Source organism: Podarcis pityusensis (genome assembly GCF_964106645.2).
Source record: "Podarcis pityusensis genome assembly, chromosome: 3".
Classification (NCBI taxonomy): Eukaryota; Metazoa; Chordata; class Lepidosauria; order Squamata; family Lacertidae; genus Podarcis; species Podarcis pityusensis.
In genome coordinates this window covers 58,356,770-58,384,389 of record NC_138026.1, presented here as the reverse complement: position 1 = coordinate 58,384,389, position 27,620 = coordinate 58,356,770, and the positions used below count along the sequence as shown (strand labels likewise).

The 27,620-nt window shown below is 38.2% G+C and overlaps 2 protein-coding genes across 13 annotated transcripts in view; one reads left to right on the top strand and one right to left on the bottom strand.

The window, feature by feature from the left end:
- SAMD3 (sterile alpha motif domain containing 3) overlaps window positions 1-3,336 on the top strand; it is a 37,576-nt gene extending 34,240 nt beyond the window's left edge. For both annotated transcript variants that reach the window (XM_080999690.1, XM_080999691.1), the window contains exons 8-11: window positions 1,415-1,627; window positions 1,995-2,166; window positions 2,546-2,628; window positions 3,036-3,336. In XM_080999690.1, coding sequence (XP_080855816.1) covers window positions 1,415-1,627; window positions 1,995-2,166; window positions 2,546-2,628; window positions 3,036-3,287 — 720 coding nt within the window. In that variant the 3' untranslated portion in view covers window positions 3,288-3,336. The remainder of the gene's footprint in view (window positions 1-1,414; window positions 1,628-1,994; window positions 2,167-2,545; window positions 2,629-3,035) is intronic.
- A 7,648-nt stretch (window positions 3,337-10,984) lies between these two features.
- L3MBTL3 (L3MBTL histone methyl-lysine binding protein 3) overlaps window positions 10,985-27,620 on the bottom strand; it is a 60,621-nt gene continuing 43,985 nt past the window's right edge. For 9 of the 11 annotated variants that reach the window (XM_080999585.1, XM_080999587.1, XM_080999588.1 and 6 more), the window contains exons 15-22: window positions 26,598-26,712; window positions 25,472-25,574; window positions 18,463-18,612; window positions 17,553-17,684; window positions 13,990-14,081; window positions 13,641-13,804; window positions 12,221-12,283; window positions 10,985-11,755 (exon numbers count right to left, since the gene is read on the bottom strand). In XM_080999585.1, the coding sequence (XP_080855711.1) occupies window positions 11,612-11,755; window positions 12,221-12,283; window positions 13,641-13,804; window positions 13,990-14,081; window positions 17,553-17,684; window positions 18,463-18,612; window positions 25,472-25,574; window positions 26,598-26,712 (963 nt within the window). In that variant the 3' untranslated portion in view covers window positions 10,985-11,611. The remainder of the gene's footprint in view (window positions 11,756-12,220; window positions 12,284-13,640; window positions 13,805-13,989; window positions 14,082-17,552; window positions 17,685-18,462; window positions 18,613-25,471; window positions 25,575-26,597; window positions 26,713-27,620) is intronic. The other 2 variants (XM_080999582.1, XM_080999583.1) reach the window with 2 other exon arrangements.

Genomic DNA, 27,620 nt, shown 5'->3' with positions numbered 1-27,620 from the left:
AGGAGTCTAATGCGCCAATGCTTAAAAAGTCCCATAGATTTCAGTGAGACTTGCCTGTCAATAATAGCTTAGATCTTAAGGTAATTTGAAAAAAAATTCCCTGTCTGCCCCTTTCTGCTGCAACGTGAGATGGGAGCTTGAAGGAGGGAGGAGAGGATGGGTAGCATTTCCTCTCTGCACTTCCTTAAGCTAACTTCCTTTCCCATATAATCCAAGGCAATATGACTAGGTTCTGACTGCAACTCTGTCAACATTCCTAGACCTTATTAAACCTTGCAGAGAATGGAAGACACCCATTTTGTATGCAGAGAATTTCCTACCCACCATTTCTGTGCATGCAAATAACCTAAATGTTGGCTGAATATATTGCAGCCGAGCTGGGGGAAGAACTGGAACCTAAGTGTTTGGATTGGAAATCGTGGTGCTTGGGGACAAAAGAGGTGTAGACTTTGCCAAGGCATTCATGCTATGTGCCCACTTAGGCTTGGTATTACTAAAGACTGATTTATATCATTATGGCTATAGTGAAACTGCTAGATGTGAATTTACCTTTGGGTAACATGTCGCCCTGAATAAATAATGCTTTTGCTTATCTGTTTTTGCTTCACTTTCTCCACTCGCTTAGGTCTGGGGAAGGGAAGGGAACAGTATCCCCACTCTTCCCCCTGCCCCAACCATTATGCTAGTTCTGATTATCAGCTATGCCTGGTAATTGCCAGTTTTAGTGTCCTATAAATTACTGGTGAGATTATACTTAGTAACACAATAATTATTTTACCATCTTAGAATTAAGAACTCTTTTAGAAGATCAGCATTTGAATTACTTAATTGTGGTGACTATAAGAAGCTTGGGAAAGGTTTCTTTCCCCAGATTTTTAAATTTAAATACATAATAAAACACTTGAAAACTGGCACAAATAATGTGTTTTTAGTCTGGAAGGTACTGATAAACAAGGAGTACTGTGTCTACTTGACTGGAATGTGCTTATGGGTTCTAATTTTGAAGGGAAACTCAGTTATAATTATAGATAAGAATTGTGCTTACAAAGAATGCCTTTATCTTCTGAAATAAGTCTAAATGTTGTTGCCATCAAATACTGCTGGAAATAAGATACTTCCATTATGTTGGGGGGGTTTTTTGTAAAGAATGCAGGGTTTTGTTTTTTTTAAAAAGTATGAGAACCCTGAGAAAGATTATACTTGTAAAGCGTTTGCCCAAATAAAATACTTCATTAACAGTGCAAACCTATACACCTCTACTCAGCAGCAAGCCCCACTGAGTTCAATGTGAGGTGCTCCCATATGTGTATAGGATTAGTTTTTTTTGATAAATTGCACTATTATTAACCAAGACTATTCCTTTTTTCTTTTGTAAAAATGCACTCTACAAAATAACTAATGACAATTTTAACAGGTTAAAAACATTTACAACGAAGACCTTGATGTCGAGATAAATGAACATATCAGCTGGTTTAAGGAAGAATATATGAAAACTGAGAGAAATTGGGTAGAAGTGGACAACAGGATGACCAAGACTTTAGAAATAAGAAGGAAGATGATCAATAAAGAGAGGAAGCCTTTCAAAGAAATTCTCATGCTATTCCCCTTTTTGAAGTGTCCTTATCAGGTAATGGGTGTTTTCTTAGTAACCACCTTATATTTCATGACAGAACACGAGTGCGCATAGGCATTTCTATGTCCGTGGCAAAGAAGGCACTTCTGTAACTTATTCGGAGGTTTTGACAGCAAATCACACCCTGTATCTTGTGATCCAAGAAAAATATGACCGCTAGTCATGATGGCTATTGCTCTCCCTCCACAGTTGGAAGCAGCCATGCTTCTATGATTCTGAAACCCCAGTAACGCTGCAAAGGAGAGCGTGCTCGTGATCGGGTCCTGCATCAGTGCATACTTCCACTTGTGTGCTCTTTAAATTGTAATTTAACACATTTTCTCAGTTGGATTATCTAAATTGCTTTCCTTTCCCCCTTTAGCTTTTTAAAGAATATCATCTTTTAACACACAAAGACATTTACAAGAAAACAGCTGAGATTTTGGAAGCGTATTCAGAGGACATACTGACGTCGAATGTGGTGAAGAATAGCCCAGTTATTGTTGCTCTGCAGAAGAATCTGAAGCAGTACATGGAAGATGACATTCGGACATGTTGGTATAGCCTGTTGTGTCTGGTTTTAAAGCAGTTAATGGGCAAGATACTTTGTATAATAGAAGCTAAGCAAACATTTTCCTTAAGTGCACTGAGAAATGGCTGTTTGCTTTCAATGCACTATGGGACAGATCCTACATCGAATATAAATGGCTTATTAACTGAAAAAGGAAGGTTAATTACTCATGCTTGAGATGCTGAATGTTTATTGGAAAGGTAACTAATGTGTGTGTGAAGAAACCCTAATAAATTATTGTCAAGAGTGGAAAAAACATCCAAATATAGAGCATTCTGCTTTGAACACAACTGCCTATTGAAACACTTGCTTCTTCTGGCTGTTAATCCTACTGCCCTGTAATTGTTCTTCACTTTTGATAGATATGAAGATTACTGCCACATGTTTACTTTTGCCAGATGTTTTTGGAGAGGATTCCTCTTTGCTTGCTGCTGTGAATGAGGAGGTATGTAGATAATGAATTATATGGTGGGAGGCCGGACAACAATTTTTTTAAAAAATCCACATGTACTCGTTTGTCTTTATGCAACATTGCAACAATATATTTGGAGATACCATTGATAATGGTTGATAACATGCAAAACGGTTTTTCTTTTATGTCTTGATTTTGTCAGGCATTGGAGTGCTTTCCTGGAAGGAAAGTAGCCCAGGTAGTAAGAACCAAACTGGGGTCAGCAGCTTCAATTCTTATTTACTAATGATCTTATATTGTCTGTTTTCGTTCAACTTGAACTCTCATTACTGGTTTAAAAGACAGTTTTGAGAGAATGATGATCCTCCTGTTACTTTCTTTTTAGTTAATACAAGAAATCCCATGAATTTTATGCGTAGACTTCTATTTTTTAAAACCAGGTGAAAGTGTCAACACCAGTACTAGAAGTAAAATACCCATTTGATGTAAACGTGTGTGAGTGTTCCCTATACGTGGAGAAGGAGAAATTGGCCCAGCTGGATGATTGTACAATGGCCCTCGCTGCTCTGCTGGCTTCCTACCATGTCTTTGGCATTCCATACCCCAAAAGACTGTACAATACACTTCACTTTTTGGAGTCCCTCATCTTTGAAGTCAAGTGTCCGCAGTTCCTTTCAGCAAAAATCAAGTAAACTGGGAAAAATGTGAATATACCAGTACTGAATATACCAATACTGCCTGGCGTGCCTGGCATGCTCTGGTCCATGGGGTCACGAAGAGTCGGACACGACTAAACAACAACAACCAATACTGAATATTACTTAATGTGGCTTTGGGGCAGAATCCACTTGCAAGTAATTCCTGGTTTTATCATTTGCCATTTTGATTGATTTAAGTGCACTTTTTAGTATAATCTTGCTCCTTCAAAAAAAAAGAAAAAAAGTTACCGTAGATGTTTTATGAACATTTGCTTTTATAGCAACTATCTTCTGCCAAATACTCATATTCTTAACACCCAACTCGAATGGGACGTGGGTTGCTTTTAATGTTTCCATGAATATCCTGTCCCTCTAGTTTCATAACTTTGTTATTTCCTAACAGTGTTCATAAAAATGTAATGCAACTTGATTTTAAATAACTACCTATGGTCCTGTGACAAATGCATTTTAATTTTAAACGTGTTGACTCTGTATCTAATGCATCCATGCTAGATGATTGTGCAGTTCTACCTTGACTTAAAAGAAACATTCCTCAGGAGAGCCATTAAAAATAATCTTAATGGGGCAAGAATGGGAGGTTCATGTTGCCCAAGCCATTGGAACCACTTTTATTTCTAGAAGTATAGTATAGAAGTAAGGGAAGTATAAAAGTAAGAGAACGATAGCACATGTTCAACGTGAGATGATCCCTTGCCTATCTAGCTAACATGAAAATATATACCATGTGTGAAAAATGACATACTTACTTCCCACACTAATTTAGCCAGCCATGTGGCAATGTAAGTAACCCCATCATCTAGTTGTTTACAGATGTTACCAGAGGACTGAACCATAGCAAAGCTTCTCTTTCCACTCTTAGCTTGTGAGAATACCACACTGCTCACGTGTTGAAGCATGGAGGTTAGAAATACTCTCTCTCTATTAACACTCTGTTAACAGATATTAACGGGCTCCAGTACCAAATTCTACACTTCTAAAGCACACTCAGTAGTCTCATTTGCACATCAGAGTAAACTATTACTCTGGTTTATCACGAAGGGGCCTTTCTAGTCTGTATCTAGTCTGTGTGCTAGCACACAAAAGAAGAGAGCCATGACCCCTGACTTAGCATTACATCCAATGGTTTCTTATGCTCCAATAAATCAGTCAGTAAGCCAACAACAAACCTTGAGTACGTATTGTGGCTTGTTGGAACAATGCAATCTAATTCATAACACCCCTGCTTCGTGTTTCTTTTCTCTTGTGCCGCAAGCGCAAGTCACAAGACAACTGGACTTTTACAAGTGAAAAATTCCTTTTAGCTGTAACATAAATTTTACTTGACTGTCTGCTTGGGCTTTTCCCTATCTCTTTTTTTTTTTTTTTTTAAAGCAATTTATTAAGTTTTACAATAAAAATAAACATGATAAACAATGTAACATTGATCTTAACATATTTTCACATTTTCTTTGGACTTCCTCACATCTCCCGCTCCCATTTTCATCGTTAAAACATTTTGTCAGCAATTTATCATCTTATTTAAATTCTTATATCCCTTCTATATTTCCTAATCTTATAATTCTCAGAAGAAGCTAAATTTCACAGTCTTACTTACTTTCTTAAAAACTTCTAAATTTAGTGGTGCTCAGTTATTTTGATCTAGCATCTTATTTAACATTCACTCAAATTGCAATACTTTTGTAAATAGTTCTTAAATTTCTTCCAGTCCTCCTCAATCCTCTCTTCTCCCAGGTCACGGATTCTGCCGGTCATTTCAGCCAGTTCCATGTAGTCTATCAGTTGTATCTGCCATTCTTCCAGTGTGGGTAGATCTTGAGTTTTCCAATGTTTTGCAAGAAGTATCCTTGCTGCTGTTGTTGCATACATAAAAAATGTCTGGTCCTTCTTTGCCACCCCTTGGCCGACAATACCCAAAAGGAAAGCCTCTGGTTTCTTAGTGAAGGTATATTTAAATACCTTTTTCAGTTCATTATAAATCATTTCCCAGAACGCCTTCACTTTAGGGCAAGTCCACCAGAGGTGGAAGAACGTTCCCTCACACTCTTTGCATTTCCAACACTTATTATCAGACAGGTGGTAAATTTTAGCAAGTTTGACTGGGGTCATATACCATCTATAAATCATTTTCATTACATTTTCTTTCAGGGCGTTACATGCAGTAAATTTCAATCCATTACTCCACAACCTCTCCCAGTCCTCAAACATGATATTATGCCCAATGTCCTGTGCCCACCTTATCATAGCCGATTTAACCGTTTCGTCTTGTGTATTCCATTTCAACAGCAAGTTATACATCCTTGAAAGTACCTTAATCTTTGGTTCTAACAATTCTGTTTCTAATTTCGATTTCTCCACCTGGAACCCTAGTTTCTTATCATTTTTAAAAACTTCTTTAATCTGAGCGTAATGTAACCAATCTCGCACTTTGTCTTTCATTTTCTCCAGACTCTGCAATTTCCAATTGTCTCCATCCTTTTCTAGTATTTCCCAATATTTTGGCCATTTAGCCTCCATATTGGGTCTTTTTCGGGCCTTGGCTTCCAAAGGTGAAAGCCACCTTGGTGTTTTATTTTCCAGCAAGTCTTTATATTTTGTCCAGACATTAAACAATGATTTTCTGACAATATGGTTCTTAAAGGCCTTATTTGCTTTAACCTTGTCATACCATAAATATGCATGCCATCCAAAGGTATTGTTGAACCCTTCCAAATCTAACACATCAGTGTCTTCAAGAAGTAGCCAGTCTTTTAGCCAGCAGAACGCTGCGGCTTCATAATACAACTTTAAGTCTGGCAGGGCAAAGCCCCCTCTTTGTTTTGCATCGGTTAATATCTTAAACTTAATTCTGGGCTTTTTGCCCTGCCAGACAAACTTAGAAATGTCTCTCTGCCACTTCTGAAAGCACTCCGTTTTGTCCAAAACCTGAAGTGTTTGAAATAAGAACAACATCCTTGGCAATACATTCATCTTGATAGCAGCAATTCGGCCTAACAAAGAAAGTTTCAATTTTGACCAACTATCTAAGTCTCTCTTAATTTCTGTCCAACATTTTTCATAATTGTCCTTAAATAGACTTAGATTTTTTGCTGTTATGTTTACCCCTAGGTATTTTACTTTTTTAACCACATTAAGTTCCGTCTCATTCTGAAACCGTTCTGACTCTGTATTAGTCAAGTTTTTCCCCAAAACCTTAGTTTTCTGTTTATTTAATTTAAATCCAGCCACCCGACCAAAGTCATTAATCAATTGTAATACTCTTTTCGTACTGGGCTCTGGCTTCTGCAAGGTCAAAACCAGGTCATCTGCGAAAGCTTTTAATTTATATTGTTTCTGACCGACCTGAATTCCTTCCACCAACCGATCCCTTCTAATCATGTTCAATAGCACTTCCAGAACCGAAATAAATAACAAAGGGGAGATAGGGCAACCTTGTCGTGTCCCTTTTTCAATTTTAAACTCTTCTGTAACCACATTATTAACTATCAGTTTAGCTTTCTGTTCTGAATATATCGCCTCAATCCCATTCTCAAAACCCCGTCCCACTCCCATCTCTTTCAAATTTCCCATCATAAATTTCCAGGAGATATTGTCAAAGGCCTTCTCCGCATCTATAAAAATTAAAACTGCTTTTGTATTTATGTCTGTTTGCAAAAGTTCCAAAATGTCAATAATGTTCCTTGTATTAGCAAACAGATGTCTTCCTGGGAGAAAGCCAGCCTGGTCCTTATGAATTACTTCATTTAAAACTTTCTTAAATCTATTTGCCAAAATGTCTGCAAATATTTTGTAATCCACATTTAAAAGAGAGATGGGACGGTAGTTCTTAAGTTGTGTCTTTTCAGCTTCCGACTTTGGTATTAATGTGATAAACGCTTCCTTCCACGACTCCGGTGCCCTCCTCCCCTCCATAATTTCATTGCTGACCTCCATCAAAGGTTGTATCAAATAGTCTTTCAATGTCTTATAGTACTTGGAGGTCAGCCCATCTGGTCCTGGAGATTTGCCAAGTTGCATGTTCTGGATAGCTTGTTCGATCTCCTGTCGTGTTATTTTAGAATTCAGGGTTGTCCTATTTTCTTGTGACAATTTAGATAGTCCGTTTTTTGCCAAAAATTGTTTAATCTCAACCTCATCTTGCGGCCCTTGGGTGTATAGTTTTTTGAAGTATCTCTGGAAACACTTTCTAATGTCCACTGGATTCTGGATGTTTTTTCCATCAACCTCTAAGTTTGTAACAGTATTTAATCTTTGTCTTCTCTTCAACTGCCAAGCTAGCAGTTTTCCACATTTATTCGCCGACTCAAACGTTTTTTGTTTCATTAATTTAACCTTCCATTCAATTTCCTGATTTATCAATTTAGAATATTGTGTTTGATAAAGTTTAATTTCTCTCAGAGTTGGCTGTGACTTCGGATTCACTCTTAATTTCTTCTCTAATTCTTTTATTTTATCCAAAATCTTATCTTTTTTCTCATTTTGTGTTCTTTTCTTCACTGCATTCTGTTGTATCAAGAATCCCCTCATTACAGCTTTGCTTGCGTCCCAGATTATTCTTTTTTCCACCATATTATTCATGTTTATCTCAAAATAGTCCTTCAAAACTTTTTGGGCCTTCTTGGTAATTTCCTGATCTCTAAACAAATTGTCATTCATCTTCCATCTAAAGGATCCAGTTGGTAATAGTGTCATATCCATCTTTACTGCATTATGGTCGGAGCAGGTCTTTGGGCAGATTTCCACTTTTCTGACCTTAGGTGCCAGGCCTCTAGAAATCCATATTTGGTCGATTCTTGTCCAGGTCAGTTGGGCTTCAGAAAAGAATGTTCCCTCTCTTCCTAGTGGGTTCTTTGTCCTCCAAATGTCAATCAAATCCATATTGTCAATCATTTCAAAAAAGGTTTTAGGTAGTCTGCCGTCTTTTGTAACATTTTGACTTTGTGACTTGTCCATGTTAGTTGATACGACCCCATTCATATCTCCCATCATTATGATGTTGTTGTAGTCTAGATAGTCCAGCATTGTCTCCTGCAGCTTCTTGTAAAATTCCGATTTCCCTTCATTAGGTGCATAAATTCCTAATATCAGCAGTTTCTCTCCTTGATATTGTATCTCAATAGCCAAAATTCTTCCATGTTCATCTTTAAACAGGAATTTAGGTGACAGGCTCTCTTTTGCATATATCACCACGCCTCTCTTCTTAACTTTGTCCGAAGATACAAATTCCTGGCCCAATCTTTTATTTATTAACACTTTTCTGTGGAGCCTCGTCACATGTGTTTCTTGTAAACAAATAATGTCCAATTGTTCTTTTTTTAATATATGAAATATTTTCTTCCTTTTTTCCGGAATGTTACAACCATTAATATTCCAGCTCAACAGTTGCAGAGACATCCTGAACTATCTGGTTATTTTTCAAGGGGTGGTATCTTCTCAGGGTCTTCAGGTTCCACAGATGCTGATGTTGGTACTGGCGTTGCCTCAGGCCCAGAAGGTAGTTCAATTCTTTTTTGAAGGTCCTCTCCGTATGTAGACAGAAATTTGTCTCTCTCTTCAAGTGTTCTCACTTTGACCTTTCTCCCTCTAAAGGTAAAAGATAATCCTTGGGGAAATTCCCACCTGAATGGAATTGCGTTGCTCCTTAGTAGTTTAACAAGTTCAGAATAGGCGGCTCTAAGATCAAGCAGTAGTCTTGGGATATCTTTATAAATTTCAATTCTTCTATCCAACACCTCCAGTGATTTTACAAAGTGTAGTCCCAAAATCTTATCCCTTTCCTCCTTTGATCTCAATGTTATCAAACAGTCTCTGGGCCTCTCCTTCTTTATAAATCTTCCAAGTCTGAAAGCTGACACAATTTTAAAGTCCTTTTCTTCCAAGTTCCAGAACTTGGAGAATTCTTTGGTCAAAAACTCAGTTAGATGTCCTTCTTCTGCCTCTTGTAGTGATCTAATCCTTAAGTTGTTCTCACGGTTTCGCAGTTCTATCATCGAGAGATAAATCTGGTGTTCCCCGACTTGTTTAGTGAGTGGTCTTACCTCTTGCTCTAAATTTTCAAATCTTTGTCTGGTGTCCTCAGTCAATTTCCGATTTTCTGCTGAGGCCTCCGTTAACTGTCCAATTGCTTGTGCATTCTGTACCACTTGTGTGGTTAATTTATTTAGACATTCTGTGTTTTTATCAATCTTTGCTGATTGCGCATCTGCTTTCTTGTCCAAAGCTTCCAATTTTTCAAAAATTTTGTCTAGTACAGAAACAGATGCTCCTGAGGCCATATCTTCCAGTTGTAACTGCTCTGCTTCGCCCTCTCCCTCCACTTCTGAGGGCAAAGTAGGCACAGATGATCTGCGTGTCTGTGAGGCTGAGGTTAGAGTTGTTAGAGTTGTTTGTTTAGCTCTCCCTCTTTTTCTTGTGCCACTCATTCCAACGTTATCTGTCAGTCAAGGTCACACTGAGTTGTTCCCATGGGAATGGAAAGGTCCAGAGCAAGCAAACAGCAAGGGAATCGAAAGTAAAAAGTGTATGTAAAATCACTGTTATAATCCAATCCTCTAGAGGGAGCTTAATCTGTCTTTCAGAGTCTAATTTAATGTCCAAGAACCTTCAAATACAAATGTTTAGCAGAGTTTATAAATGGTCACTTTGTTGCAGACAGTGCTTATTTATCTCCAAAAAGAATGTTTCAAATTTAAAAGGTCTCAATACCCTCAGATTGTTTCAAGTTCCAATATACAGTATCCAAATCTGCAGTACTGACAGCTCCCTTAGTACTCAGGCAGCTCCTGATTCTGGGTTTCACCTTCTAGTTTGTAATCCAATAAGAGGAGGAAAGTCAAGTGCAAATAGAAATCCCAAATCTTTAGCTTAAAGTCTTTACTTTAAGATGCAAGTTCAAATAGATGCTTAGATCTGTAAAACTTAGAGTCTCTTTCTTTCAGCCTCCACTCCTCCAGCTGATTGCTTTTTTTCCAAGTTCAATGGCTGCGGAAGACGGACTTCCTGCTTCCACGTCTCTCCGCTCTCAGCCAAGTTCAAGCCAATTTAAATTTCCCTTTTAAAGTCTCAAATTCAAGTGATTCAGTCTTTTACTCACAAGTTAGTTGCTTTTTCGTCCGGATCCGTAATTTAGCAGGAAAAGGGATCAGCGCTCACCGACAGTAGCAGCGCGGCTTCGCTCCTCAGGCTGTGAAACAGCTCACAGCGCCGCAACCCCCCTCCGTGCTCCGGAGCCCCTTACGGGGTTCCTTCTGCACTTGGAGGGTCGCTCTAGGCGCCCACCGAGCCTCAAGACCCCAGGCTCTTGCCGCCTGGGGTTTTCCAGAGTGGGTCTCCGCTTCGCCGTAGCGGACGACCCGTTGCCTGGGGAGCCTCCTCTCCCGTTCAGAAGAGGACCGCCATTGCCGTTCGCGCCGCCCCCGGAAGTCCGTCGGGCTTTTCCCTATCTCTTGTCCTATCTCTTGCTATCTTTAAATTACTGAGGGCAATGCATTATTCCTGCTCAAATAGATTTTTAAATTCCCCAAGGAATTGGAGATTTTAGTTGTAGAATTTAATTTCTATCTTTCGTCTTAGATTTGTGGACCAGATATTATAATGCAGCATAAAACAATTATATAAATCCTGAATTTTACTTTTGTTGGTTAGTTCTTGTTTTAATAACTTAATACTAAATATGCTGGTAGAAATATTCATTAAACTTCTTTAATCATGCAAAAAAACAAAAACAAAAAAACATAGCATTGGTCTCCAGCAATGTTTTCATACAACAGAATAAATCAATCAGCTTCATTGTACACAGCAAAGTATTAAATTTGAGCTGCTGTGTGAAACTAAGACGACTTGTTAACAGTCTTCATTAACTGTAGTCCACTTATTTTAAACTGCGAACAATTTTTTTTTTATGAAAATGATGAAACGATACAAAGGAATTCATTGGTGAAGAAGTAAATTCATGAAGTGTGTATTTTGTGTCTCCTTAGAAAAGGATAATATTTCCATAATTTTAATATGTTAACTTAGTTGATGGATCCCCGATAAAATTAAGGATGGCTAGTTGTGGGAAAATCAGAGCCATCAGCCAGTAAACATTAAGTACCCACTCTTTTGTAAGAGCATCTTACTAAAAAGCTTAAGCACTTCCCAGAAGTGTTAGTTTGCTCAGGCTCTTGGAGAAAATCAACACTCCCTCCACTCTGACTTTTCGCCTTGGAGAGTTCCTCCTTGATGATCCTTTGGAGTCTTTGTGCTTTGAATAAAACATGAGCTGCAATGGAGAGAGCTGCCCTGTAGCCACTTTTCCATCAGAGTTCATTGTGCGAGTTCTTATCGGCAGCCTTGAACATCAGGATTGAGTTGAAGATCTTTAGGGCTGGTCCTAGCTTAATGCTCATTATTTTTACTATATCTGTTTGGGTCATTAGAAGGAAAGCTTCTCCATCAATTTGCTTGAAAAAAAAGGAGAAAATTTCCATTATTAGTAACTTTAGACATTTAGGAAGAACTCTAAATTTTAATAATAATTTAAGATACAGTGGTACCTTGGTTTTCGAACGCCGTAAACCCACAAGTAAATGCTTCTGTTTTTGAACACACCTCAGAAGTCGAACGGCTTCCACTGAGGTACCACTGTGTTTTTCTCAATTTTCTCTATTAAATTTGCAGACCACACTTTGCACCTTGGTTTTCAAACATTTCCGAACTCGAACGGTCTTCCGGAACAGATTACGTTTGAAAACCAAGGTACCAGTGTTACAATGGCTTTAGCTGGCTCTCAGAAAACAAATCTGATTTCAGTTGAAACCAGGATCAAATAATGTCTTCAGGAATATGCCCTAAACCAGTATTTGGCCTCCTTTATGCATTTAAATAATAATTCTTGATCAGAGAAACAACAGATTTGTTATACTCACTTCGTCTTTGAACACCTTGCCATGTTCCTCACAGCCTGGCAAACTCCGTATGAATTCTGACACCTGAATTTTAATAACACATAAAATCAATGGATGTTTATCCACAGGAGGGTGCAAAAAAATACTGTGATCTTGTCTAGCAATTAACAACAAGCACATTCCTTGAAGGCCCCAGCCCCATTAGCTTGGAAATTAACACAGTTCTGAAAAATATTAGAAAAACTTGGATAATATTTTTTTAAAAAATGGCCCTGGGGTTTAGAAACATTGACCCCCTTTTTCCCACCCTCACACAAGAGCTCCATTAGCATGGCATTCACTCATTTGTATGGAGGAAGAGAAAAAGATGCTACAATGGCCAAAGATAACTGAGAGATTGGGGAGTGCTCCCAGTGGCTTCCTCGCAAAAAAACTGGATCTCATCACTACATGTCTTTATTCCAGCTGATTTTAATATAATGAAGCTCCCCACCACAGGAGGTGGCCTTCACTCTTTCCAATTTTGCCTATGTAGCCTTTGTTTATGTAATCGAGGTCTGTAGCTTAGAAGAGGGTGGGGTAGAATCAGGTGGTGGTGAGCAATGATGGGAAGTTAAAGAATCCAACAATATCTGGAGGGCTGCAGGTTTCCCATCTGTGCCCTTAAGACGACCCTTCTTCTTTTCCCTATGATCTGTTCTAACACTGCCCTAAGCGAGTATTTTGGAAAAATGAAGCTCTACAATAAATTGGAACTCAGTATAGCCAGAAGAACAAAATCAGGAGGAAAGCACAAAGTCACCATCTGCATTGGTTATAAGAACCATCTGCCTTTGCCGTAAGGCAAAACAAGTTGTCTTTAAAGTATGATTCCTCTTAAAGGAGTTTAGATACAGTCCACTTTCTGATAAAGACAGAAAGGTTTATTTTATGTAACAGAGCTACATGAGCATAGTTTTTAGAATTGATCTATTATATGCTACATCAGAAAAGGGTTTTTTTAAGGATTCACCTATTATTTACTATTATCCTACTTAAAAAAACCCCCTCAAATAGCTTACTAAACTTAAAAGGAACCATGTTACATTAAAAATAAATACATAATCAGCAATAAACAGATAAGCAATAAACTATACAGTGGACGCTCGGGTTGCGAACGTGATCCATGCGGGATGCACATTCACAACCCACAGCGTTCGCAACATGCAGCTGCGCGTCTGCGCACGCATGGGTTGCGATTCGGCGCTTCTGCGCATGTGCAAAGCTTCCGGGTTTCGGCGGTCTGTAACCTGAAAAAACGCAACCTGAAGCATCTGTAACCCGAGATATGACTGTACAATATTGTGTTCTGTACAAAATAGAGCTATAAGCCACAAAGACGACATGATCAAGTGAAGTCTGCTTCAGTTCACGTCCAGCAAGAATTGCACTGGGAACACACCTCATCTGTGCTCCACTTGGAAACTTTACTGGCAGGGATTCCAGCCACAGTAGGAAGGAGTTTACTCTGCTGTTCCCATCGCAGTGGAAAGGCTGGGATTGTCAACTTCGAGGTCAAAATAACTGGCTGAGGATGGGAACTCCTGTTATTGGATTCCTTGTTGTCTGTAAATAAAAGGAAACAAACAAACAAAAATACAAGCAAGTTTTAAAACTGCAGGCTGAATTATTTGGTTCAGATCTGATTGGCCATGGCGACCGGTGACATAATCCATAAATGTGAGCTTAAACCATTAATTTGTGGCATTCAAAAAATCCTGTACACTGGCAGGTATAACATGAGATAGTACCTTTGGATTCATTTAGAGATGACTCTTCATTTTCCATCTTCCTGCCTGCGCAGCCATCTTTCTTTGCAAAATCCTTAGTTGCCTGGCATCCCCTAATTAATTGATTAAATAAATAAATCAATTAATTTGCAAGATGCTACAGAGTACAACAAACCATTCCTGTCACCTTTGCATGGAATATTCTACAACAAGAAATGGAGACCCATATATGCTCTGACAGGGGTTTCCATTGTCTCCTGAGACAGAATGAAGCCAACCAACCATCTGGCAGGGTTGTTGGGAGGATAAAATGTACCAGGGAGGGAGATCTTTGCCTCAGCTTTAATTTAAGAAATGCTACAGAAGGAAGCAACCAGAGTGTAATTGCTGGATTAATCGATGCTGAAACACAGAAAATAACTGACAATTCTCTATTATCTTCAGTAGCTATCCTAGGCGATTAACTTTTTATAGAAAGTTGACAGAAATGGAAGTCACTTTTATGAGTATTTCCTTTGTCATCTGTCACATAACACCTGCCTGCTATTTTAACATAGAAAAGTAAATGGCTTATATAGAAGTGCATTACTGGAGGGGGACATCCTGGAGCATGATGCAATGCAGGCAGCCACAGAAAATAACTAATAAGGTCTGGGCAAAACGCAATTCAATTAAAACAACAAACAACTGCCATGAATAGCGTACAACTACATTTATCAGCGGTGAAGCACTGTCCCATCCATCCTTATAATTTAATTCAGTGCTACAGGATGCGGTGAAAGAATTAATTCACAATAAAGAATATGCAAAACGGAATAGTGGTTCACACACATTCGCCATTAGCATGGAAAAACTCACCACAGGGCAGTAGCACCCTTAAAGAACCCCGTGATTAAAATGGGATTCTTTTTAATGTGTGCAAGGTTGTAAACCACTTTGAGGGTTGTTGGTTTTTTTAACAATTAAACAAAATTTTATGGTGGGGTGAGGTTGTGCCTAAGATTTTCCTGTTTCGCTGCTGGTCTGGGCATTTCACAAAAGCAGACAGATTTGACACAAAATATGTCACACAGACATGTTGATGAAAATAGTCTGGAGGTGAAGGAGCCTTGTCTGTCCAACACGTATCCTGCATGGTTGCGATGGGGGAAGAGTGCCACAATACATGCATTTTGTCCAGAGAAAATATTACATTAGGAGAGTAAATAGTATAAGTGACAAAGAAACTGCAGTGAGTGATGTAATGAAGCTTGAAATAACATAATGATGTTTGGAAATGAACATATCAACAGATTTTTTTCTGCAACAGCTCCTCTCGCTGATATACAGAATTCCATTAATAATCACGGGAAACTGTGTGTTTGTTTCTGGTTGTTTTGTTCTTCTTGATATGGAGATGCTCATATTGAAAAGTAAGTGTTTGGCTATTCTAATTACAGAAAAATAATTTGATCTAGGTTTCTGGGGATTTAATTGGTTCTTAATTAAATTGAAAGCTTCAGTAACCTAAACACTACTGTGAAATATCAACTGCATGTAATTAACTTTTCTGAACAGAGTGCATTGTCCCTGTTCACATGTTATCAGCAGCCACTTAATAATAGGGCTGTTGTGAAAATGATATGTTAAGTGTTATATTTGGGGTATCCCATTGTACTGTAGCAAGACAACAGACACCACACTATGGTCTTTAGGCAAAGATCCTTTCCCCACAAGCATCTGGTGGTGTAACATAACAGTACTGTTTTCTTCCTTCTTCATATAAGCCCTGTTTTTAATTAAAGCCATAAATATCTGTATCTGCTGCAAAGGTGGTCAATGCATTTCTATGGATAAAAAAAAATACTAGTTAACATTTCTTTTAAAAAGGAAATTAAAAACTTGTGTATCTCTAAATATGGAGAATACAATCTCCATGAAAGGAAGATTTCTCTTATCTGCTTTATATCTTTCAGAAACACTTGGCATTATTGGTTAATGCTACAGTGAGATTATTTCATGTTTTTTATTTTAACAAAATGGATACACAATACAATTATCAATAAAAACAGCAGCCTCTACATGTCTCATAGACTAAGGTTACCAGATGTCCCCGTTTCCTGGGGACAGTCCCCGGATTTACAAAGGAAGTTGAAAAGTATACCCAGATTCATTGGGAAAAAATCTGGTAACCTTATGATAGACTTGCCTAAACAGAAAACAAGACTAGTAACAATATTTCTGCAATCTGACTTTGTGGGCATTGTAAGATCTGTCAGTTTCTTAAGCCCAAAAAATTACAGGAACAAGAGAAAGAGATCAGCCTTAAAGATGGTAAAATGTGATAGTCTGGTGCATAGTAAACAGGACAAAATGGAAAGAGAAATAGGCAAATAGACAGTAATATTTCTGGGAATTATTCATGTAGGCAATATAGAATTTGTGTCAACACTACACAAACTAAGGCTATAATTCTTCCCTAGGCAAAGGCACAGCAGCTGGTGCTTGCGTTATAATTGTGCTCTATAACTGCAGTGATAATTTGTACAGACTTCTTTAAAAACTGGGGTTGTACTGATCTGCTTACAAAAGGCAATTAGATCAATCAGAGGCTTTCATGAGCAGGAAGGAGGAAGAGGTGGTTTCTGCAGCTTCTTCCTTTCTCCTGCAGCCCCCTGGCGCACCTGCCACACTGTTCCAAAGGGTTCCCCAACCCTGTACAGCAAACCGCTCCCCCCGCCCCCCCGTTTGGGTGTGTATACAAAAATCAGCAAAAACTGTCTCATTTTTCACTTACAGCAATTTCTGCTGAACCAAACAGTGGAAGAACACAGTTGGATAAACTTTTAATTCATTACATCAGTTAGTACCATGAGAACCTACTACTTCTAATCATGTACTCAATTCCAATACAATGTTTTTAAAAATATGCTTCCAAAAAGTATGTCGCACATACACCAGTTAGTATTTTCTTAGTGCAATGCTTTGCTGGGCTAGTTTCAGTTATGGCATTCTAGTTTCTATAGAAACTGCACAGAAGAAAGCAATGTGGCCTATATCTAAACTAGATACCTTTCACTTCCCCTGTTCAATAGAAAAAGTACTCAACTCTTGACAGCTAGGACAACCTTGACTCACCAAGCACTCAAACAACCACTTGAGACAGTATGCTTGAGATGCTTATTCTTAACCTGAATATTTGCATCAGAAATGCTCTTGTGCATGCCTGATCATGTTGATCAGCACAGAATTAGTGTTATCTGGGCAGGATACTACAAGTTTGACCCCTGGTACAAAAGACCCACTCACCGTGAGGCAGCTGCCACTGTTTTGTCCAAAAGGAGAAATCTTGAAGTGTCAATCTGCTATGATGCATGGAACACTCTCTTCACTGAATCATAATCACCCACTTATTTGCCAAGCACAAGTAAGCATTCCTAATGCCCTAACTTCCAGTAACAGAGTGCATCATTTATATGACATGGTGCATCTAACAAGTAGGACACCTGAACAAAGCACTTAATTCAGGAAAGCAATTACTGGCACTATGATGATGAGCATCAGAGCTGGAGTATTCTTTATTTTTAACATATTTGAAAGGATACCTGTAGTTCTTTTCTTTGACATCAAACATTAGAGGCTTTTTGCAAAGAGGTTTCACCTCTGTGTCTTCCTGCTTTGATGAATGGAGATGAGCTGAAGATTTTAGGGCAACGGGACTGGGACATTTTCTATTACTGATTTAAAATAAAAGGACAAGCTTTCAAAATCCTACATTCATGTCAAAATTAATCAAAGAACCGAAGAATTAATAGCAAGCTGAACACCATACAGTAGGAAAATACCCTTTACAATTTCCTTATCTGCTATTCAGATCTTTACAATTTGAGATGGATTCCTATTTAGAAAATACAATTACACACAAATATGGAAATCTCTTTTTGCACCCCAACTCCAGAATCATTTATTTGCACCCCAACTCCAGAATCAAACCTGCATTCATGGAAGGACAGTTGGGCTCACAGAGGTTTTCCATAAGTGGAAAGGGATCCCTCCATGAGCACATTTCCTTCTATGATTGGCAGGAGCTTCCATTCAAAGGGAGAAAATAGGATCCGAACCTGGAGATGATACAAATATTTCAAATAGGGGTTGAAATCTATTTACTATTCTGTGTTATTATAAATAAAATTGAAATTATGTAAATGTTAACCAGATATCTGATTTTGCTCTAACTGAAAAAAGTAATCTGTATATTATTTAGTTCATAAAAATTATATATAATTTGATTGTAAGAAAAAACCCCTCTAAAAAGATAAAAGATTCAAATCAAGAAAAAATGCAATACTTTAAAATATACAGAAAATTAAAATATTAAAATTCAAATCAGCATTTCTAAGCATTCTGGGTAGGTTTGCCTAAACAATGATTTTAGCAGGTGCTGAAAGGTTAGCATTTGATCTAAGTCTGCAAGCACTATAAGCTACATATAAAGGAAAATTCTGTCATAGTTACCTGATTACAGGAGATGCAGATCTTTCATTTGCTTCTGGCTTCCGGTTCCAATGCAGAGGCGGAATACTCTGAGGCATCTCTCCACTTAAGCGGTCTGAAAGGATATGTTCTTTGCTCAGATTTATCTCAGAATATGGGCAGCTGAGAGCACTGAAAAATTGAAGCAGTAAAAAGAGATTAGACGTTGAAAAGACTTCCCAGTTGAACTGAACACCCTAAAGATTACAAGTTAGGTGGAACCTGTCTCAGTCCATTAACCTATACAAGTAAAAATGTCTTGCAGGACTCCTACTTTAGAACTAAAGTGCCAACTAAATTTGAGCACACAACACTTGGAAGTTCCTCATCAGGGAAATGTACTGATAAAAGAAATTCATTTGTAGGTTTCTTGTGCCATAAGATGTCAGTACCTCTTCTCTTCAGTTTAGTTTGTTCAGGTAGAAGCAGCCAGCTCCCTGGCATACAAAGCATCATAAGTTGTTTCTGTCATGTAGTGGAAGGAACTGTGCCTTTTTTGTAGTATTTTCAGGTGTTTAGGTGTTACTGACATCCCAAAATACTGCTCCCTTCTGCCTGACTCACCTTTCTTGATAGTAACTGTTCAGCTCCAATGTCAAATTGGGTCTATGCTGGAAACGGAGGAAAGGAGTTACTGCCATGGGCATAGTTCTTCCCTCATGAATGACTTCAAAATGGCTAGGCATCTCAGCAGACTACTTACAAACTTTTGTCATTTGGCATAGTCATAATTGTCAAAACTGGCTATGAAAACCAATGGCCCTAGGCCAAAATCCCATTAGCCTGCTTGATAAATTGAGCTCTACTCAAAACAGCCTCAATCTCTGTTGTTCGAAAAAAATTAACCAAGTACAAGACCAAGTAAAGATATTACTGATGTTATTCTCAAACCACCTAGATGAAGCTTCTAGACTTGTCCATGAAAGCCCTATGCAAGGACTTCCCTCCCCCCCCCACCCCCCATTAGCTCAGGAAGAATTGGGAGAATCCCCAGAATAGCATGCAGGAGGAGAAGGAGGAGGGGGATTATTCTGTTTCATAAGCTACAATGCTTGCGCCAACATAACCATCAGAAGAACATGACATTGCCTTTCTCCCTCAGTGACTTGCAGACCATAGTTTGAGAACTTCTGTTCAAGCGTAATAGTAGGCAATGAGATTGGAAGCCCAAAATGAAATGCTAAGAGGAATTGGGGAAACTTCAGAATCTGAATTGAAAGTCCAAGTGCAATTTTTGTTAAGTAAGCTGCTTCATCTGTATGAATATAGCATTGGCTTTCACAGGACACTTGGCTTCAGAGCTTTTTGCCAGGAGCAGACAAACATTTCCTGAAGTATTTGATAGCATACATTAAAAAGGAAGGGGATAAATTAAATAAATCACACTTCTAAAACAAGGTGAAAATTACAAAATGAAATAAAATTAATTAGGAACTGAAATTGGCATCATAGTCCCCACAAGTCCTAGGTGCCACACAAATTGCCTAAAATTGCTCTTAACTTTTGGCAGTAACACAGATATGTAACTATTAACTGAATGCACAAAATGAAGCTTCGACACTTTGCCAGACACAACAGAAAGTATATGAAAGAGATTCTCCTTTACTTGTCAATAAACTAGAACACCTACTGTGAAAGAGAATTACTCTTTTCTTTTCTTTTCATTTCATTTTATTGTTATTTTAGGAAGGACTGCCTTTGTACAATATAAGGGGGGGAAATGAGCTCACAATTTACCTGTGGCTTCTCTTTTCAAGACAGTAGCTATCCTCCCACTTACCATTTCACATTTATTCCTCATTGTGACATAATTGCTTTTGATATCACAAGCATCTTCCTCAGAGCAGTAACCTAGCAATCTATATAACCACTCTGAAATGGCAAATGTAAAGACAAAGAGCAATCCCAGTCTCTTTTTAGTCTTTAGCTTATTCTGTTGGGTAGTCCAAAACACCAGGTATTTTTCAGGTTTGGACCAAAGGAGCTGTATGTTGTGTTAATCAACTTTCATTGTTTTCCTTTAAGCATTTGGCTCTGGGCAACATTCAATCCTTACAGATGCTTTCCAGAATGGAAAAGAGATCAATTCTTCAGTACTGGAGGCCTTGCAGCTCTTTTGCTATTGACAGAAAGAATGCCAGAGCGCAGCATGCGAAGAGTGTCTTATAATAGAATACTACTGACATTTTTCCTTAGTGCATTTATTTGTTTCAATCATGCACTTCCATTTGGGTTGCCAGCCTTTCTTCTCTTGTTCTTTCACTTCACTCTGAACTGCCTTTCTTTCTCATTCACTTCTATTAGTTCTTATAAAAAACTGTGGGTTAGGGTGGGCTCAAGTAGGTGCTGGGGTTGTTTTTGTTGAATATCACAACCAAGATCCAAATATCTACTTTCAACAAATCTGAGAGCTAGGGCATACACGGAAATATTTTTTTTACATTTCTCCCTGAAAAACAGAAGGGATTCAAACTACTTTTGGAACTCTGTCCTGGTAAAGCAGTGTGTGGCAGGTCAGGATTGCAGTACCATGGAGAGTTCCGAGTGAATAACTTGCTCTGACAAAGACTGAAAGCCATTTAAAGCTTCCACCTGCATCTCTCCCAGGCTCCACCCCTTTTGGTGAGAACTTAAGATTCTTAAAGGGCCAACCTTCTGGCCTGAAGACACAGCCTCCTGCCCGGTGAGGTACTGTGGGGGACATTTGTTTTTTCAGGCTCAGCGGAAGGCATCTGTGAGAATAAGACATCTGTGAGTCAGGTTCTGGCTCTACAGGCCCTGGAGGTTGTGCTATGGGTTGTTTGTCAGCCTCAGGATCAGTAATCTCCTGATCTGCAGAAGAAAGGTCAGAGTCCTCAACCTGGTCTGACTCCTTAGCCACTGACTGCAGCCTCCAACTGTGCACCTTGATCACAACTGAACTCTGGGGCCATCATCCTCTACTTAGTTTCAAAAGATAGCATGGAGGGCTCTTTGGCGCATGGGATGAATCACAAGATTCTTCAGATCTCTGCCATTATATACACTTGTAAAAAAATATAAAAGAATCAAAAAATAAAAGGAAAGGAAAACCATCTCCTTGCTACTGCAATGTTAGAAAATAGGGAAACTAATATATAATTTTGGAGTAAAACCTTAGCACCTTAAAAATCAATGGGAGCTGTGATGTCATTCGATCCACAACTACAATGAAAGCATTTTGCCCAAGTTTGTCCTTCTTTGCTCACTATGTTTTAAAACAACCAGCAAGTTGTACAGGAACTATACAAACAACAAATAAAGCATTTAACTAAAAATGTATGAATTAAAAAGCACACAATTTATTCACAGGAGACACCAGGCAAGCTAATCTTCCTGCCTTTAAACCAGGAGGGATTCAAATAAATGAAGCTTTTTCTCAGGAAGCGGTAAATTTATCTGTACATTGCTCAATTTCAATAATCAATTTATTGACTATGACCGCGCAGTCAAAATCTGATTTAAAAACTTAGAAATGCAAATGAAGTTCAGTATTGCATTTGAAAGAAAAATGGAGATGATTCAGTCCCATACAACACACATGGTTAATGGAGATTTTAATCTGTAAAACAAACAAAAGACAACTAAAAATATAAAACCAAATTACACTGTAGGAGGAACTGAGGCATAACTCATGTCTTTTAAGACAAGTTCTGTATCCAATTTTAGGAAATAACTTTCGTTTATAAGTGAATGCTTTAGATTTACAGTTCTTAAAACAGGACTACTACGTTAGCACTGTATTATGCAGATGGCTTATTTTGGAACGCAGCACCAAATGAAGTTGATTTGTCTTGGTTTCCATTTTGGTTTTTTAATAAAGCAAAGTAAAAAGAGACTTTCACATGAGCAGTACAAGCTCAGTTTGAGAAATATACAAGTAGGCTTGTTCTCTCTCTTCCTTTGTAAACGAATTCCCTTCTCCATTTCTGGGTTGCCATAACCATGTTCAACTATGACAAACTATGGTTTAGCACAAACTAGGTGTCTTGGTAAACTCTGAATGCAGGAGTTAATCATGACAGCCCCCATAGCCACACCCCCAAACCCTAAATCCATAGCCCCTCAAAGGAGAATCCAAACTGATGTCAAAAAAGGTAGCTGTGCAAGGAATGTTTACTACAGAAATGAAGGAATAATGTCTAGTCTTTCAAGAAGGACTCCAGTCCTATATATAGTTACCTGAGTGTAAGGTCCATTAAACTTAGGGGTGCTGACTTCTGAATGAATAGGTTAAACTTGCAAAACACATTAAGCATCAACAAAAGATATTCAGCCAGCTAAAGCCTCTTTGTCTCTTCAGTCACTCACCTGAGCCAGGAGACACCATCAATTACCCTGGTACTCCAGCAAATGATGTCATCACTTCTGCTCTGGAAAGAGCAGAAGGGCTGCATTCGCCCAAGTTTCCCTTCCACTGCACCACTGAAGCTTGGAAGTTGCCATTAACCATAGTTGTTCAGTTCAGATGTCATTAAAAACTAACAGTAACTTGGAGATGGAGGAAGAGGAAACACAAGAAAGGAGGAGGAGGAAGAGGGACTGCATGAGCTTGCAGCATGTTTCGCCATCCTCTAAACCACTGTGTTGGTGTTTTAAATCAATTCGTAAATCCTCCCAAGCAGCACAGCCTCCAGGTCTCCATTTAACAAGCCAACCATAAATCATCAAAAATTAATCATGTTGTACCCTACATTGGGTTGTTGACACCAGAACAAAATGGTATACAATATCCCCTTCAAATGAATACACAGCTTAAAAAACAATTGGAAGAAAAAGAAATTATATGATTCACTTGACATCCTCTTTACTGAGGAATTGTGAAGGCTTTAATTTTTAAAAAGCACTAGACAGATCAGAAGTATGTCTAACAGCATAGTAAATCCCACGTTGTATTGAAATGAAACCAGTGATATAGCAAAGCAACAGAAACATTGCATTTCTGTAATCAACAGTGTTTTTGTGAACTCTGTTGATAGACAAGAGAAGGAGTCCACATCTTCACAATCAATGACTACAAGTGACATTTCCACTAGAAAAATAAGAGAATGAATCACATAGTGATTAATCTTTCCAGCGGGTGGACGGGAGACTGTGTTTGCATGTGGGCTTAAATACTCAGAACATAGTCAATCTAAATAGTCACACAATTTGAGGGGTTTTTTTTTACAAACAAGAGAGTGAAGAAAGGGAAAGTAGGATTATAGTGTTGGGGTGGCGGGAAGTTATGCAGGACAGCTCCTTGCCCCCCCCCCCCAGGGCTTCTGAGGTTATGAAGATTTTCACACTCTTCCACAACCAGGTGAGTTATACAGGAATCTTAAAATCAATTCTACGTTGGCTGACCTTTGTATTATAAGGTATACTTTGTAAGACATTCAATGCACAATTCCTCACATAAACACACCAGACACTCCCATTTGTATGCAAGCCCAAACACTTTCCTGCAAAGCAGAACCCCCAAAGCCCTTTTTAACATCTACATTTTAAAAGGTGCTCATTTTAACCCTGCCATAATTAATCACCGCAGGTTTCATCCAGCTCAAGCAAAACACTCAGAAAATGGCCAATCTGCCTACTCTCAGACACATGCTCTGACAGCATAAATGCACCTTGTCATAAAAAATTCAAAAGTACATTTTCAGCGCTGAGATGAAAGAACCCACGGAATAAAGCCTGACGTAGATAATTATATCCATTTTATATTGTCCTTTTAATTCAAGTGGACAGTGGGACACAATCTGAGGATTCTAGGATGACTTGGATTCAGAAACCTGTAGGCTCCTGCTATTTTTTTCCCTGAGTGCTTATTGAACTAAATGTCCCAGTAATTTTAATGTAGTTGAATTTGTACTCAAACTGAATTGTAAGACTGCAGTAGCAGCAAATACAAGTTATAACTGAATTAGTTTTCTTTCTCCTTAGCATTATGTAGTAACAAATCTAGTACATATTTGTGCTGACCTGCTTTGTATTGATGCTTTTCATCTTCAACCAGATATCTATGTATATATGCTATATTATGTATATATGTATGCATGTACAAACAAGTCCCCCTACTGCAAATAGTTGCTCCAATTCATGGAGGGCAATGGGCACAGCAATGGGGCAGAGGCAGGGGGAGGGGGTAGTCCCCCCGTCTCCACTTCTCCCATCTCACTCATTGAACACACATTGACAAATGCCTGAAGAAAGGGCAGGGGGAGAAACTAATAATATATTTTATCTATTTTCCAATTATTTTGAGTGGTGCTTAGATCAGAAATTCTGAAACACGCATTTCTAAACAAAATAAAAAAATTCCTTCCAGTAGCGTACTACAAGGAGTGAGTCTCTGTGACAACGAAGAACAAGAGTGTTGATTTCTAGATTAAGCAGAAGGAGTAGTAATTGGCACAAAGTAAGGGGTACATTCCACAGATGGGTATATTAACCAAGTTAGCATTTAACTATGTCTATCTAGCTGACAGTAGTGACAAAACAACATGTTTTTACTTCAATAGAGGCTATCAGGCGCACTTAGATACCCAAAGATGAAACACTGATGTGCTCACCAATTGCACAAACCTGTGAAAACTACTCTGTAAAGATAGGCTACATTGTTTGTGTACGTATAAAGATATAAACACACACACACACACACACAGAGAGAGAGAGAGAGAGAGAGAGAGAGAACCCAGCAAGAATTACATCACACAACTGAGCTTTAAACCAGAACATACCAATGAAGTTCCAAACCTTTCCATGTTCATTCCAAAGAGGTAACCTGAATTCCTGTTTTCTTCCTCTAGTCCACATCTTCTTTTTCACAAACAGCAATTAAGGCTGCAATTCTATACCCCATTTCCTGGGTGTAAGTTTTATTGAACTTCATGGAACTTTCTTCTGAGGAGATGTGTGTATAAGCTTGTGTTAGAAATCAAGTATGTGCAGATTCTAATTGGACATCCAAGTTTAGCTATTTCACACATACCTGTGGTGGCCCGTATGTCTGGCTCTTTTTATGTGTCCAACTCCTTTGCAGCCCGCTGTAGGACATCCTCCTTGTTCTAAAGCTTCTACCAATTCCAAAGGACCTATACAAATAATATGGGAGGTAAGATGCAAGGCATTTGTAAGAATGGAAGTTATGTCTCACGTTTAGGCAAACTCTAGTGAACATCTGTTTAAGATGCTGAAGACCAACAAGTACAAATTACCAAGATAGAATATTTAAACCTTACTAAAATCTCCTGCAACCATTTCATTATCTTGTTAGTCAAAAACTGACAAGTATTTTGTTCTTTAATAAATTATGACTCGATTGTATGAATATTGAATCAAACAATGATTTATGTTATTCTGCACATAAATATTCCTGCATTCAGGATATAGATGCAATTTCTTTCACAAGCTATTAAGAATTTATTTCTTCTATTTTGTTTTTGAAAATTTAACTCCTCCTGCAAAAAATGAACACCCTCTTCCGCCCAGAAAATTTTTGTCAATAAGGAAACTACAACTTAAGAGGTTAATTTATCAATTGTTTCCAAGAACAAGCATTATTCTCAACTGATCCTCCAAGTATTCACTTCTAACTACAATTCTATTATTCTATAAACTATTACAGCAGTAACTGACTTGGCTCTAATATGCCACATCACTTTTTCTAAGTCAATCACATACTTTAGAAATATTTCTTCAGAATCTAGACGATGTTTTAAAAGCATTCATATACTGGTTTCTATTTTTTACAGTGAAATAATAGGGATGCAACATTTAATCAACAAAAGGGTTAGATCAATTGATTAAGCACATGAAGGCATAACAAAGGTTTTTAAAAACAAAAACAAAAACTGTTCATCCTTTGTTCAGAATGTGAATTTATAAAGAGCTATAATTTTGCCATGATCTGGAGTAACGTGAATTCATATTTAATATCAAGTCAGAAATTAAGAATATCACTATTTCCCAGTCTCCAGTACCAAGGTTATTTGCTTCAAAGATACTGGCTTTGTTATGCATACTAGACTTATTCAGTATTACAGTGGCATCAAACAAAGGGCAGGTATTCAATATCCTTTCTTTAAACTTCTACTATATCTTATAGAACATCTCACTAAGTGGGGGCTGAAGAGGATGTCCAGTTTTCCCACACCAGCCAGCAGGATGGATATCAGGGCTATCTGCATCGATCCAATAATCATAAATACTATCCCAGCCATCAAAGTGGACCTAGAACACAAAGGAAAATTTATTTCAAACTTAAGCAAAGTTCTATTCCCATGCAATCTCCAAGAGTGCTTGGCTTTCATTAGAGAACATAATGGTTAAGAGAATCCATTTGTTCAAATTTCAGGCATTATGTATTGGACAAGGGTGTGTGGGAGAAAAAGTTTGTCAAGTAATTCAGAATTATCTACCAGGCTCTCATCTTACAAGTTACAACAGCTTTTGCATTTACTGAGATAAGAAATAGACCACAATGACAACTAGTTTATTAAAGTGTTAATGCATGAGCTTAACAATTTCTTTAGTACAGAATGGTCCTCAGTATGAGTCTATGTGAGGCCAGAATAACTTGTGATGCATCAAGTTAAACATAGCTCACTGACCATACAGTGAAGCTTCTCCAGTGCTTTTGACAGATCCTATTGTTGCAGTCACAGGCATACAATAAAAATAGGGCACTGAGCCCCTGATGGACCGCCACAATTTTTGCCCCACCCACATCCCCCTGAAATTCCGCTGCCCCAAACACACCAGTTATACTGTTACTATGCAGTAAGTAATAATGATAATGATGATGATGATGATGATGATGATAAAAAGGTTAAGTACTATCTAGAACAGGATGAAAGTTTTGAGGACTTAAGCTTGCATTATTTGAGGCATCTAGTTCTGGTTTTCTAAAATTATTCCTCATCCTGCAAGCCATGAGTGATACCAAACACTGTAGATATGCAAGAAAGTAGTTCCGAAAAACAACCAGCAGATAAAAGCGCTCTTAACAAGTCATGGAGTTTAAAATACGTACGGTAGTAAAAATGTTTTAAATGTTTTCTTTCCTTGCTAGTTTCATTTTTATATCATATCTAAGAGGAAATGAATGGGGGTCTGAAGGACTAGCATCGTACAAGATG